The 15,154-nt window shown below is 46.4% G+C and overlaps 1 protein-coding gene across 1 annotated transcript; it reads left to right on the forward strand.

Annotated features, from left to right (window-relative positions):
* Positions 1-10,462: 10,462 nt before the first annotated feature.
* Lin7b (lin-7 homolog B, crumbs cell polarity complex component) lies at positions 10,463-15,149 on the forward strand. Its single transcript, XM_036183244.1, has 6 exons — positions 10,463-10,569; positions 10,820-10,938; positions 11,080-11,151; positions 13,735-13,944; positions 14,596-14,759; positions 15,048-15,149. Exons 1-6 carry the CDS (start codon positions 10,533-10,535, stop codon positions 15,067-15,069), a joined length of 624 nt encoding a protein of 207 aa, XP_036039137.1. The 5' UTR covers positions 10,463-10,532; the 3' UTR covers positions 15,070-15,149.
* The last annotated feature ends 5 nt before the right edge of the window (positions 15,150-15,154 follow it).

A 15,154-nucleotide genomic window follows, 5' to 3' on the forward strand; every position in this document is an offset into this window, starting at 1 on the left:
AAAACAGCAGAATATGTATGTGGCTGGATACGTATGTGCCTTGATGGTCAAGTATTTGACTAGAATCCCCAGTGAGGGGCTGGTGGCATGATTATTTACATTGTTGTTTAGCATTTACAAGGCCTTAGGTTCCATCTCCAGTACCCAAAATAAATCGTAAATAGATAAATGCTGGACCATTCTGAGTGCCTCTAAGCACCGTCCCCGGAAGAGGAAGAGGAAGCAATAAAATTAAAAATTATTTTAAGGGGCTGGAGAGATGGCTCAGTGGTTAAGAGCACTGACTGCTCTTCCAGAGGTCCTGAGTTCAATCCCCAGCAACCAGGTGGTGACTCACAAACCATTTATAGTGAGATCTGATGCCCTTTTCTGGTATGGATGAAAACAAAGCATTCATATACATAAACAAATAAATGAATATTTTAAAAATGTTTTAGGAGCCAGGTAGAATGCATACCAATAAACTGTCAGGAAAAAGGCGGAGGATTGAAGGCATGAGGCCAGCCTGAGTATATAGAGAGATCCTGTTTCAAAAGACTGAAATAGGGGCGGGAGAGATGGCTCACCTGCTGCCGTCCCAGAGGTCTCGAGTTCTGTTCCCAGCACTCACTATGGGTGGTTCACCATAACACCAGTTCCAGCAGATTCACACTCTCTTCTGGCCTCTTCCAGCAGCCATGGTTACATGCATATATCCACCAATAGACACACACACACACACACACACACACACACACACACACACAGTAAACCCATATGAGTGTCTGTTTGTATGACCTTAGCCAGAATAGGCTTTCAGATCCCACTATAGGTGGCCTTGAGCTATCTGTGGTTGCTGAGCTGGGAATTGAACTCAGTTCCTCTTGAAGAGCAGCTAGTGCTCTTTTTTGGAGGGGGCGGGGTTTGAGACAAGGTTTCTCTGTGTAGTTTTGGTGCCTGTCCTGGATCTCGCTCTGGGGACCAGGCTGGCCTCTAACTCACAGAGATCTGCCTGGCTCTGCCTCGGAGTACTGGGATTACAGGCGTGCACTACCACCACCCAGCCTGCAGTTAGTGCTCTTAACCACTGAGCCATCTCTCTAGCCCCACAAAAGCCCAATTCTTGAACATCCTTTATTCAGTTCCAAAAATGCTCCTACTCCATTATTCTATGCTTAACTGAAAAATAAGACTGACATCAGCGCACTCCAGCCATCCCCTACCCGCTGTACCACACTACTGTCTGAGTCCAGGGGCCTGCCTGTCTCTTCTCCCCCTACCCACATCGCAAGGATTACAAACAAGGTCTGCTCTATCTAGCTTTTTACATGGTTGTTGGACTCAGTTCTGATGTTGTTTAGTGGAGATACTTTAAACACTGAACCATTTTATCTACTAAAGCAAAGGCTCATAGAGGTTGTCTAGGCTGACCTTGAACTATGTAGCTGAGGCTGATGGCAAACTTAATACTCCTACCTCCGTCTTGCCAGCCCTAGGATTATAGGCATGCACCACAGAGCCAGTTTAACAGATGTCTTAACGTTTTGAAATCTAGAACCCGTTCCAACAGCCCCTTTCTCCAACTTCTCCCTGTCCACATCAAGGTCAATCATTTCAGATTTCAGTTCCTATTCATTATATATAATATGCTTATTATAGAGGGAAGGTGAGCTACATTTAAAAATATTTAAACTTATTTTGGAATAGTTTTTTAAATTAAAAATTATTTTGTTGGGCTGGAGAGATAGCTCAGTGGTTAAGAGCACTGACTGCTCTTCCAGAGGTGGGGTTCAATTCCCAGCAACCACATGGTGGCTCTCAACCATCTGTAATGAGATCTGGCGCCCTCTTCTGGCATGCAGGCAAAACACATAAATCTTAAAAAAAATTATTTTGTTATTTCACGTGTGTGGGTATTGTGTTTGCATGTATGTCTGTGCACAATGTGCATGCCTGGTACTCCCGAATACCAGAGGAGGGCACTGGGATTCCCTGCGACTGGAATTACAGACAGGTGTGAGCCCTCCCATGAGTGCTGGGAATCAAACTCAGGTACTCTGGAAGAGTAGCCAGAGCTCTTAACTGTTGAACCATCTCTTCAGCCCCTTGTTCTGTTTTTGAAGGATTTGTTTTGTTTTGTTTTTAAGACAGGGTAGATCAAGATGGAATTGAACTCTCCATCCTCAGTCTCCCTATTACTAAGAATACATGTGTGGGACACTGTGTTCAACTTAAGAGCTTTGTATGAAGACTCATGTATTGTAATCCTAGCACTCAGGAGGCAGAGGCAGGAGAATCTCTATTAGTTAAAAGCCAGCCTATCTACAAAGCAAGCTCCTGTTACAGCCAGGGCTCTGTCACACAGAGAAACTTTGTCTTGGAAGAAAAAAAAAAAGACTCATGTATTGGGGATGGAACCCAGGGCTTCCGGCATGATAGGCAAATGCTCTGCTTCTGATCCACAGCCTGCCTGCTGTCTCCTCTCCCCACTGACTTGTTTGCTTGTTTGTTTTTCAAGACAGGGTTTCTTTGTGTAGTCCTGGCTGTTCTGGAACTTGCTCTGTAGACCAGACTGGCCTTGAACTCTCGGAGATCCTCCTGCCTCTGCCTCCAGAGAGCAGGAATTAAAGGAGTGTGTCACCACGTCCAACTCTCCACTGCCTTTTGTTTTGAGGTAAGGTCTTACAAAGTTGTTTGATTGGATCATATTTTACATTAAAATAAAAACATTCCTGGATCATTTGTCAAAGTATGATTAAGAGCTCCATAAAATTCTTTCTGTCTTTTTTTTCCACTTTCTATTTATTTATTTATTTAGACAGGGTCTCACCATATAGCTAGCTGTCTAGCAGCTCCCTACAGAGACCAGGCTGGCCTTGAATTCACAGACTTGCCTGCCTTTCCAGTGCTGGATTAAAGATGTGTGCCATCAAGGCCCTCTTTTTAATTTTTATTGTGTTTTGAGATAGAGTTTTTTTTCTTTCTTTCTTTGTTTCCTTTTTTTTTTTTTTGTTTAGAGATGATAGGGTCTTTTTAAAAATAAATATGTATATTGGTGAATATGGGGAGCACCTGAGTGCAGGTACTGGTGGAAACCAGAAAAGGGAGTAAGTAGATCCTCTGCTGGACTTATGGGTGTTTGTGAGCTATGCGTTATGGGTGCTGGGAACCAGAACTCTTGACTTCTGCATGAACAGTACACAGTTTGAACCACTCACTCTTCCAGTCCCGAGACTGAGTCTTTTATAGCTCAAGTTAATCATCCTGCCTCCACTTCCCAAATTCTAGATTATAGTAGTAGGCACCAGGGAACATGCTCTTCTCAGCGGTGACAGGCTATGGTTCTGCTGGAGAGTCCTTGTTTCTTGGGGGATCTGTGTACAGTATTCTGAAATGCCTCTGCAATTTACTCTCAGTCGAGAAAAATTTATGTCAGGCTGCAGAGATGTATCAGTAGCTAAAATCGGTTGCTGCTCTTGAAGCAGACCTGAGTTTGGTTCCCAACACCCAGGGAACTAACAATGTCTGTAACTGTAGTTCTGGAAGACCTCCTTTGGCACTTGTGTACACACAGACATAGACAAATGAAAACAAATCTTTTTTTTTTTTTTTTTTTTTTTTTTGCCAGAGCTGAGGACCAAACCCAGTGCCTTGCTCTTGCTAGGCAAGCGCTCTACCACTGAGCTAAATCTGCAACTCCAAGAAACAAATCTTTAAAAAAATATTCAACCTGGTATGACGGTGAATGCTTGTAACTCCAGGACTCTGGGGGCTCAGGCAGGAACAATGAGTTGGAGATCAGCTCTCACTCCAGCAAGACCTGACTTGGCAGAGTGGTTAGATTACCCAGTGTTCAAGAAGCCCTGGGCTCAGGGATTTAGAACATGCGTCACTTTCCCTGAGGACCTGACCTCAGTTGCCAGCACCCAATATCCAGACGCTTGCAACCACCTGTAACTCCATCTCCAAAGGTTACACCTTCTTTTAACCTCTAGGGGCACCTGTATTAACTTCATTATTCATACAATTGCAGGAAATCATCAGAAAAAGGGAACATCCTATGTATATAACACATATCAGATCCCATACAGGTCTGCCAGGACCTCTACCACAAGGTAATGATGAGATTGATCAGTTACTAATAGGTAATGTGCTAGAAGCCTCAGAATTTCATAAGAAACACCATGTAAATAGCAAAGGTTTGAAGAAGGATTTCTCCATTACTTGGCAACAAGCTAAGGATATTGTGAAAAAATGTCCTGCTTGTTCCTTCTATAACCAAACTCCATTACTTGCAGGAAGCAATTCAAAAGGTATACAAAGAAATGAAATTTGGCAGACGGATGTGTTTCATTTTGCAGAATGTAGAAGATTAAAGTATGTACACCATACCATTGACACCTATTCAGGATTTCAGTGGGCAACTCCTATGAGTTCTGAAAAGGCTGATTCTGTGATTACACACCTATTAGAAGTTATGGCCATCATGGGAATACCTGTACAAATTAAGACAGACAATGCCCCAACATATGTCTCCAATAAAATGAGACAGTTTTTTGCTTATTACAATATAAAGCATGTTACAGGTATACCACACAATCCCACAGGCCAAGCAGTCATAGAAAGATCCAATCGAACTTTAAAGGATATGCTAAATAAACAGCAACAGGTAACAATGACTCCTAGAAATAGATTGCTTTATTAACCTTGAATTTTCTCAGTGCTGATGAGAAAGGAACAACAGCTGCAGAGAGACATTGGACGACAGACAAAACTCCTGAGCTAAACCAACCGGTTTATTTCAAAGATGTGTTGACCTCAGAATGGAAACCAGGATATGTCCTACGTTGGGGGAGGGGTTTTGCTTTTGTTTCTACAAGAGAAGAGAAGTTATGGATACCAACAAAATTAATAAAAATTTGGTTCGAACAGGAGAAACCCCTTGATGAGGAGAAGTAAAAGATCATCCACCAATGTGACATCTCTTCAAGTTGTAAGAAAAATTTAACAATCAAAGGTTGGGGTAGGGTTCTGTTTTTGTCTTTCCAGGATAATGGAAATACCTATCTTCCAGAAATCATAAGGCCTTGGATATCCGGATGTTTACAGCAGAAAGAAAGAATCTATTGGTACCAATCTACACAGGGTAAGATATCACTGTCTAACATCTATATCTCTATCAATCTAGAATAGTTGTGGTTCCAATTCAATTATAAACCAAGCTGGCTTTGGAGATGGAATTGGCTCACTCCTTCTCTAAACCCAAGCATATTGATAAAAGAAAAGGTTGAGAGATTCTTCAGTCCCATATCAGAAGAGCCCTCTGGTGTGAGACAGAAGGAAACCAATTATAAAGGACCATTATCTTCAAGATTCTAATTCTCTCCATGCTTACTCTTGATTTCTTGGAATCCTTTTTTTACATGTCATGACATCTTTAAATCCAAACCTTCCATTCTGATAAAAAATATGTTTTTTCCAATAGCAATCTCTGAAGTCTCCAGAAGGAAGATGGGGTCCCAACAACAACAACAACTCTATCCAATCCAGAATGATACCATGGTAATCATCATCATTCTACACTTCTTGCCAGAATTTCAGACAATCTAACCATTACTCTGAGAGTTGCTGCAGAATCTACAGTTAGTCTAACTGAGATTTAACTATCTGAGCTTTCTCACAAGACCCAACAGAGATACCATCGCCCCCTAAACAGCAGGAAAACGGGTATCTGATGGAGGCAGCTCCTGAGTGAGAGGCCGCCTGTGTTGTGGACATGCTCCGACTTACTGTCTGCCTTCTTAGCCTTTCCACCACGGCTTGTCCTCTGAGGGTAGAGGGTTGTTGTTTTGTTTGTTTTTTGTTCTGGTCCCTTGGATTTAAAAATAAAATTAATTTCCTGTTGATAGTGGGCCGGCCCCTGGTGTCTTACTGCACTTTTTCCCTTCCCAAAAGGTTGTCACTTGATACTCCCCAGCCCCACTTGGTGTACTGATGATGGTGCACCTGTTATGACTGAAGTAGAGGCTGTGCTCCGGGCCAGCAGGGCTGCTTAACAGGTGAGGTAGGGAAGTGAGAGAGCAGCAGGCCAAGAGGCAGGATGGGGGAGACCTGTGGTCAGGAAGCATGCCTGGTCATAAAGTTTGCTAATGAAATAGCCATCAGCAGTCGAGATGTCCACACATCTCTGGATAGAAGACTAAGTGGGAGAGCTTTTGAGTCTGGTGAGCCCTGCGGAAGCTAGCCTGATGAAGAAAGGCATTCCCATTTAGACCTGATGTAGGACTCCAGTCTACATAGAACCGAGAATACCACCAGATAGCTGTCCTGAAAGGAAACTTGACTCTCATTCCTGTGGATTTTCCCTATGTTGTGGGTAGGCTTAAGTTTGGCTAAGAGTGTCTCATTGTAGAATGCTTAGGGCATCGAAAACTTGAGAAAGGCATTGAAGGACAACTAGTGGAGACATAGCCACCTTTCTTAAGGAGTCGGTAAGGCTTGAGTATAATATGGCCTTCACAGGTTCATGTCACAGGGGACATTTGTCTCTTAACTGCTGGTGTGATTGGGGGAGATTTTGTGGGTTTTAAGAGGTAGGACTCAGTTCGAAGAAAATCAGTGGGGATAGGTTTGGGGGGATGTGTTGTGCTCTGCTTCCTGGTCTTCATGAGATGTGAACACCTGCCTCAGGCTCTTGCCAAGTGTGTGGGGACAGGGGATTAGACCTCTGAAATGGTAAATGAGCATGAGTCCATCCTCAAGTTGTGTATGCCAAATGCTATATATTTATTTATTTATTTCCTTCCTTCTGGGGAGATGGGAACTACAACTGGGTTTCTGCTTGGTGAACAGATTTATTGGAGTTTCTTACAGGAGTATGAGAAGCCCTTCCCAAAAGATTTTGTACAGTTCTTGACTCGGAGTTGAGGGTGTGGTGACATCCCTATTTAGGGGATGTCAAGAGTGTGTCCTTCCCTCCCAGCTACCACTGTATTGTATTTGTGGATCATCATGGTATTTGCCTTCAAAATGGGTGCTTATCATTCTTACTGGTGGGAAATAATACCCTCTACATCCACAGTAGTGGTTGTTAAACTCCTGTAACTTTCCCAGGAAGCCTGTGTCCACCCCTGAACTGCTCGATATGGTAACAAGAGCCCCTGGAATCTCATCATGTTGAAACGTGAGATTTCAGCAACCACACTGTTCTGATGGAGTGCCTCCTACCTTACCCCTTGACAGGTGGCCACTAGGAGAAAGACCAGGCTAGAAATACAAAATCAAGGATTTGGGCCATCAGTATTCAATGGGCTTGCAAGGAAAGGACTTAGGGGATGGATACCAAGGAGGACAGTGGGTAGAAGATGCAGGGCCTTTGAGGTGAAGCAGATGAAGGAAGGCAAAGATGAGCACCTCAGGGACTGAATTTAAATTGTTCTGTTTTCATGGCAGGCTCTGGAGCCCTGGCTGTCGTGGAACTCACTATGTAGACCAGGCTGGCCTCAGATCTACCTGCCTCTGCTTCTACCTCCTGAGTGTTGGAATTAAAGTCATTGATAAATATTTTGAATCCCCAGTTGTGGGTCTCCACCGATGCAGTAAGCTGAATTAATAAAACCAGGTTTAATCTGATTAAAGCAGTCCCGGGTGATCTGTGGGGGTAGGGGTGGGAAGAGGAGAAGTCAGGACACTGTTCCCAAGGAGGAGGCCTTAAATACCTCAGTAGGTGAGATCTTTGAGCAGCTCCAGGGGAGATCCCCTACTTGGCAGGCTTTCTGAGGGTGGGGCCTGGAGAGGGAGGAGATCGAAGTTGCCAGTGAAACAGGTGCCCCCTGAGGTCTGCAGGTAGATCTCTGAGTTAGATGCCACTCTGGACTACAGTGAGTTCCAAGACAGCCAGGCCCACACAGAAAAACCCTGTTGGGGTAGGAGGTGGTAATTTAGATGGATTTAGGATTAGTGTAGATACCAGAACACCCACATTTCTGTCATGAACACTGACGATGCTAGGAAGGATTGAACGAAGTGAAAATTCCTCTTGGCTCAGGAATTGACTGGTGAAGGGTTTAAAAAGTCAGTTCAAATGGGCATCCCAGGATGGCAGTTTCTAGAGCAGTGGGTCCAGACTGGCAAGAAAACTAAGAAAACAAATTTCCAACTTTGGGAATTATAAAAAGAAAATTAGGGGCTGGAGAGATGGCTCAGTGGGTGAGAGCACTGGCTGCTTTTCCATCCCCAGCACCCACGTGGCTCACAACCATCTCTAATGAGATCTGGTGCCCTCAGGGGTGCTGAACACTACACGTAATAAATCCTTTAAAAAATTAAAGCCATGCCGGGCGGTGGTGGCGCACGCCTTTAATCCCAGCACTCGGGAGGCAGAGGCAGGCGGATCTCTGAGTTCGAGGCCAGCCTGGGCTACAGAGCTAGTCCAGGACAGGCTCCAAAGCTACAGAGAAACCCTGTTTCGAAAAACCAAACCAAACAAACAAAGCCAGTATGTATGAGGAGTTCAAAGCCAGCTGGGACAAGCAAGTCACTGCCTGGGGGGTTAAAAAAAAAAAAAGTCTATACAATTGCTGTTGTATTTGAGACTTGGAAAGAATGGAAGTTTGTAAAAACCAACAACAAAGCAAGGACCTCTTGAAATAGCATCTCAAAACCCAGCTTGAGTCCCACAGTAAGGATGTCCCAGGCAGACAACAGATAAACAAGGATTAAACCAGAAGCTGTTACCAAGAGGGCATTCATCTCCATAAGTGCTGTGTTGTGCCACATACACAAAGTCAAAAAGTACATTAAAGTTCCAAAAGGGAAGGTAGTAAACAAATGTTCATGTGATACCAATATGTAGGCCAATAAACAGAAGCAGTGTTTGATACAGGACCATCTTGCAATATCTGGGATTGTTTCCAGAGAGGCCAAAGGGGTTGTTGTTTATACCTACACCACCCGTTTTTGAGATAGGGTCTCCCTGTATACTTCTGCCTGGTTTGGAACTTAATATATAGGCCAGGTTGGCCTCTACCTTCCTAGTGCTGAGATTACAGATGTGTGCTATCAGACCCAGTTTATGGAGTGCTTGGGATTTTGGAACCCACAGCTTTGTGCATTCTTGGCAGCCCCAACAGGCTAGGCTCCACCCCTTGTGAAGAACAGAGGGATTTCTTCACAGCACACTGGGAAGAGGAACCGGGTGACTCCATGTCTGTCTTTTGGAGCACTGACATGAGGTTTATTGTTACAGGGTAAGAAGTGCATGGTTAAACAGTCCTGGCCAAGGTGTATTCTAGTTCATAATAAACTCATTATCTTGGCCCCAATCTGCCCTTCAAAGTGTCCTGATGTGCTCATTTCATTATTGAGAGTGGAACCTGCCATCAGGGATCATTTCCCTAGCTGAGGGGTGGTCTGTTTAGTTTGGTTTTGCTTGTCCCTGGCACTCAAGGTGGCTCAAAAGGTTAAGGACAATACTCTGTACCTCAACTAAAGACAGGAAGGCAGAAGCTAAGCTCCATAAAAGCTGAAGCAGGTACCTGGTTGTTTGGTTCAGGTTGCTGCTTTTAAAGCCAGGCATGGTGGGTGAACCCTTAAATCCCTGCTCTTGGAAAGCTGAGGTAGGAGGCCGAGGTCAAGGCCATCTTAGGCTATCTGATGAAATGGATAGTTAGGAAAGGCACAGTGATGTTTTGTTGCTGTGTGTGTGTGTGTGTATGTGTATAACCAAAGGTGACCTTGTACAGGGTTCTGATCTTCCTGCTCTGGCTTCTGAGTGTTGGGATTACAGGCATGCACTACCCTGTGATTTATGCTCTGCTGAGGATGGGACCCAGAGACTTGAGCATGCTAGGCTAGCACTCTACTGACTGGGTTACATCTGTAGCTTCAGATTTCAATTTTCTTTTCTTCTTTTTTTTGGTTTTTCGAGACAGGGTTTCTCCGTGTAGCTTTGCGCCTTTCCTGGAACTCGCTTTGTAGACCAGGCTGGCCTTGAACTCACAGATATCCTCCTGGCTCCACCTCTCCAATGCTGGGATTAAAGGCGTGTGCCACCACCGCCCGGCTCAGATTTCATTTTTCTGGTTTCTGGAGATAAGCTCCATGTAATGTATCCCAGGCTTCCAAGTCGCAGGGATCCTCTTTCCTAGGCCCTTGGAGTCCTGTGAAACCACGCCCCTCTGGACTTGTGAGTGTGGAAGTGAGGGAAAAGTATCGGAAGGGCACAGCCATGCTGTAAGGAGCAAAGCATCACGCCGACGGTGCAACAGGAAGACGGCAAGCAGAACAAACACGTGCACCTGGAGGTGATGTAGTGGCACCAGGGACTAGGCACGCACAGGACTAACGTTTCGCAAGAGTTCCGGAGTGGGCGGGGCCCCTGCGTAGCACCGCCTTGCCCTCCGTGGTGAGGGCAGGGCCTCGAACTGTTGGTAGCCGTGTGGGCGGGGGCTCACGCTGCACCACCTCCTTGCCGGCACTGGTGGGCGGGGCCTCACGCTGCACCTCCCCACTCCTTGCAGGCGCCTGGGCGGGTGGTTAGTGTTGGCCGCGACATGGCTGCGCTGGTGGAGCCGCTGGGGCTGGAGCGGGGTAAGCGCTCCGGGGGATCCGGTCTGGCCTCTAGGCTCAGTGGGCCGCGCCAGCCAGGCAAATGCCGGGGCCGGCGTAGTCGGGGTGGGCGGGGCGCGGCCTGCGGTCTGTGGGCGTGGGAGGGTCTGGGGCGGAGCGCCCCAAGAACACCCTGCCTGAGGTTGGGGTCCAGAGGACCGCTTCCAGCCTGACCTCGGTCGCCCTTCCTGCTGCCCTCGCCTGCCTTCGCGGCCCCCACCGTGTTCTGCAGACGTGTCCCGGGCCGTGGAGCTGCTGGAGCGGCTGCAACGCAGCGGAGAGCTGCCCCCGCAGAAGCTGCAGGCCCTGCAGCGGGTCCTGCAGAGTCGCTTCTGTTCTGCCATCCGCGAGGTGAGCACCCTGGTACTATGTGAGTTGTAGTTTCCTTGCGCTGCGCAGCGGGGGCGGCGACGGGCAAGCGGACGCAGGTAGTCGTGTCCAGGGCTGTGGACTGGCATCTCCCTAATGCTGCCGCCTCCCCCACACTTTCAGGTGTATGAGCAGCTCTATGACACGCTGGACATCACTGGCAGCGCCGAGGTGCGGGCTCACGCCACAGCCAAGGTAGGCACCTGCCCCCGCAACTCTGGGTGACCACAGCCCCTTAGGTTTTCATTTTCTCAGGGTTATGGATAATAGTTCTAGGTTGGGGGTGGAAGAAACTGTTAAACTCAGTACTCTCCTTAAGGAAAGAAAATAGTGTCTCAAAAAAAAAAAAAAGGGAAAAGAAGAAATGGAATGGATAGGTATAAGATATTATGGTAGACTGATCATATACATTAGTAAACAAATTTAGTAATATAACAGCCTTTGCACTGTTATGAATTCTTATATGTTGATACAAATATAAACTTTTTACATTCCTATTTAAGATAATTTGTATATTGATACAAATATAGAACTATGTTTGTTATATTATACACAATATTTTTACTCTTATTTGAGATATTTTGTATATTGATACAATGTGAATTTATATCTGTCATACTGTATGTATGTTTCTACTTCTGTTTAAGATATTCTGTATACTTATATATATTTAGGATTATTATCATATTGCAATTGCACTATACATTCCTACCTCTGTTAAAGATATTTTGTGTATTGTCACAATTTAAAGTCATTGTCCTTTTACTGTACATTTTGCTTACAGACTGCCTTATTTACAGGAGCTTAAGTCCTTAGGTTGTTTAGGTAGATAAGACTTACAGAGTTATTGTCCCTATGCTTGTCATCTCTATAATTATGTTAGTTAGGTTATCCAGATTATAAATACGTAGGTCAGATGACAGGTAATCTTCAAACACTTCATGACCTAGAGAATATGGCATTTAAATAACTTTAGAATTCTGTTGACGTGAGACACAATTGCTCCTGGCAGCACAAATTGATCCCGAGAGAAAGTTGGGCTTCTAAGACATTTCCATTTGGAAGTTTGTCTTCTTGGCACAAAATGGCCTACTGGGCAAAGAACTGCCCTTGCCTCAACTGCTGACAGTACAAATGCTGTCCTTTCTGGACAAGCGGGACACAAGGAAAGCGACCACTATATTTTGCCAAGACAGGGTAAGATGGTTCTTTCAGAATTCCTGCTTCTGAAATGGTCTGTCAGATACTCTAGGCCTGTAGCCAATTTGAAAGTCACCAACGATGCTGGAGAAACATTAGGTGACTGTCCAGGCTGCAGCTGTCTCTGTCTACTCTTGCAAGACTCCTGAAAGTTGCTTGCGTCCTTCTCCCATTTCTCAGGTATTATTATATTCCTTCTCAGGTCTTTGATGAGGTTGGAGATTAGCAGTTATAGTTACAACTTAGTATATATACATATATAATATCTTAGATAGAATATATTAAGTATTAGACTCAGGTTCTTTAGGATAGGACACCTTTTGGAATGACCTTTGTAACATGCCACCTACCCATGCCCTAGACTTCCCTGGATTTTACTATGTGTTTTTTTGCTTGATATTGTTTGCACTTATTGTAATTCCAACTTATCTAGGTCATTATCCCTCATTACTCCTGGACAATATTTGATAACCATTTCTTTGCATATAGTCTTATATTAGGTTAGAACTTTCTTATTTAGACAAAAGGGGGAGATGTAGTGGATAGGCATCCCAGCATTGGCCTGGAAGTTCCAACCCCCATTGAGGCTTCGGTAATGGTCACGCCCACAAGGCAGGGTGGAGGAGGAAGCAGAAGACCAAGGATCGAGAGGAGGTCTCTTTCTCTTGGTTCCGGGACCCTGGACGCTGGAGGTAGACCGAGCAGAGTTCTCCAGAGAACACCGCCGGACTGTGCTATACCTTTGCCAGACCCTGCAACCTACCCCTTCATTTGTAAGTTACCCCACAAAATAAACCTCCCTTTTAACTATGTGGAATGGCCTTAATAATTTCACCAATAATACACCCCATTACAAACAGACAGACAGACAGGATTAAAATAACAAAACCCTGCTTGGCATTGTGGCATACTCTTTTAATCACAGCTCTCAGGAGGCAGAAGCAGGAGGATCTTAGTGAGTGTGAGGCCAGCCTGGTCTACAGACTGAGCCAGGATAGACAGGGCTACACAGAGAAACCCTGTCTCAAAAAAACAACAAGCACAGGGCCCTCCCAAAGCTGGCTATCCCTGTGCTTTCCTCCTCATTTGCTCGTCTCTTCCACCTTATGAAGATTTATTTATAATACCCTTTAAATAACTGGGCATTTTTAACTTGAATGCACATGAGATTCTCTTTAGCAACAGGCGTGGAAACTGGCCTCACTCGCCTGCCATGAAGATGACCCTAAAAGACAATCCAGTTGGATGTCGTGAACAGGGACACCTTTCCAAACTGCAGCGCCACACTCTTGTTACTGCCTTCAGACTCGGTCCTGTCCCCACCTCACCCACCTCAGCCCTGGGCTGGGGGCTAGTTTCCATTTGTCTGAAACCAAGATTGGCAGGTGCTAAGGACTGAGGACATACCTAGGTGGACATACCTGGCTTGTGGAAGAAAGCAAGTGGTCTCACAGGTCCCAGTCGCCACAAGGTGGCCTGCTGTTGTGCTTGGCAGGAACCCCTATTGGACCTCTGTTCATTGGCCGCAGTGCCCTTCCTTCAAGGGGGGCCCCTCACAAGGCACCTACTCTCTTCCAGGCCACAGTGGCTGCCTTCACAGCCAGTGAGGGTCATGCACACCCCAGGGTCGTGGAACTACCGAAGACTGAAGAGGGTTTGGGCTTCAACATCATGGGCGGCAAAGAGCAGAACTCACCCATCTATATTTCTCGAGTAATCCCTGGAGGTGTGGCTGATCGCCATGGTGGCCTCAAGAGGGGAGACCAGCTGCTGTCTGTGAACGGTGTGGTGAGTGGGGTAGCGCAGTGTCTGTATGGAAGCACTGGATGGAGCGTAGCCTTTGTAGACACCCTGCTGGCCCTCAAGGATTTCAGAGAGCCTAGCTAGGATACTAGTCCAGTGTAGAGGAGAGAAGTTTTTGCAGGAGGAACATCTGGGGTGGATGTTGAAATATGGGTAATTCTCCGGACTAAGAGGTGGAGGGTGATTCTGGCTGAGAATGGATAGGGTCTGTAACTGCAGTCCTTGACATGAGGAGAAAGGTTGGCTCTAATAGAAGTCTGGGCCACCCAGCTTCCTGAAACCCCAGTGGTTAGAAGCACCACTGAGGAGGTAGTCTGGCCGGAAGAGCTGGCTTTTGTTCCTGGGCTGAGAGGACAGGAGAGGCTTAGGAGGTGCACAGAGACCTCTCCAGGACTCTGGGAGGACAAGGACAGGTTCAGTGACCTGGTTCACTGACTAAGGACTAAGCTGCACTGCCATGGCAGGTTTTAGGGTGTGGGTGCTGAGTCTAAAGTTGGTAATCCACGTGGGGTGGGGGTATGAGGCCTTGGAGACTTGACCCTGGCAGCCATCTCACGATCCACTGGTCCCATGTCCTGGGTAGGGTGGTAAGGGCAGCGGTTTGGGCCAGCAGTCTGTGCGAGGCCTGCCCTGCAGAGTGTGGAGGGCGAACACCATGAAAAAGCGGTGGAACTCCTGAAGGCCGCCCAGGGCTCGGTGAAACTGGTGGTGCGTTACACCCCTCGGGTGCTGGAGGAGATGGAAGCCCGCTTTGAGAAGATGCGATCCGCCCGTCGGCGTCAGCAGCACCACAGCTACTCGTGAGCCTTCAGTGACCACCCTCCCCCTGCTGCCTTCCCCAGCCTCAGACTCCCAAACCAGGCCAGTGAGTCCAGCGGCCTTCATCTTTTATCCCTGGCTCTTCACAGGGACTTCCTGACTCTTGACCTGTACCATGGTAGCCAAGGCCCTGGGACCCTCTGGCTCCCTAATATCAGAATTCTTGTGCCTGCTTTTCTGAACCGTTGTCTCCAGAACCCCATCCTTAACCATCCCATGCCTCACTGAACCGCCTCTGTGCCTGAACCTCCCTCTCCACATCCTTGCAGGTCTTTGGAGTCCCGAGGCTGAAATCACAGAGCAGGATCCTCCTCCCCTGTACAGTATTATTTATTGTCACTGGCACCTTATTTAAAGATCTTTAACCCTCACCGAG

This window comes from Onychomys torridus, chromosome 1, assembly GCF_903995425.1.
Source record: "Onychomys torridus chromosome 1, mOncTor1.1, whole genome shotgun sequence".
Lineage (NCBI taxonomy): Eukaryota > Metazoa > Chordata > Mammalia > Rodentia > Cricetidae > Onychomys > Onychomys torridus.

Coding starts and splice junctions, on each gene's coding strand:
- Lin7b (XM_036183244.1), top strand. CDS start 10,533: ATGGCTGCGCTGGTGGAGCCGCTGGGGCTGGAGCGGG. Junction 10,570..10,819: donor GCCGCTGGGGCTGGAGCGGG/GTAAGCGCTCCG, acceptor CGTGTTCTGCAG/ACGTGTCCCGGGCCGTGGAG. Junction 13,945..14,595: donor TGCTGTCTGTGAACGGTGTG/GTGAGTGGGGTA, acceptor CCTGCCCTGCAG/AGTGTGGAGGGCGAACACCA.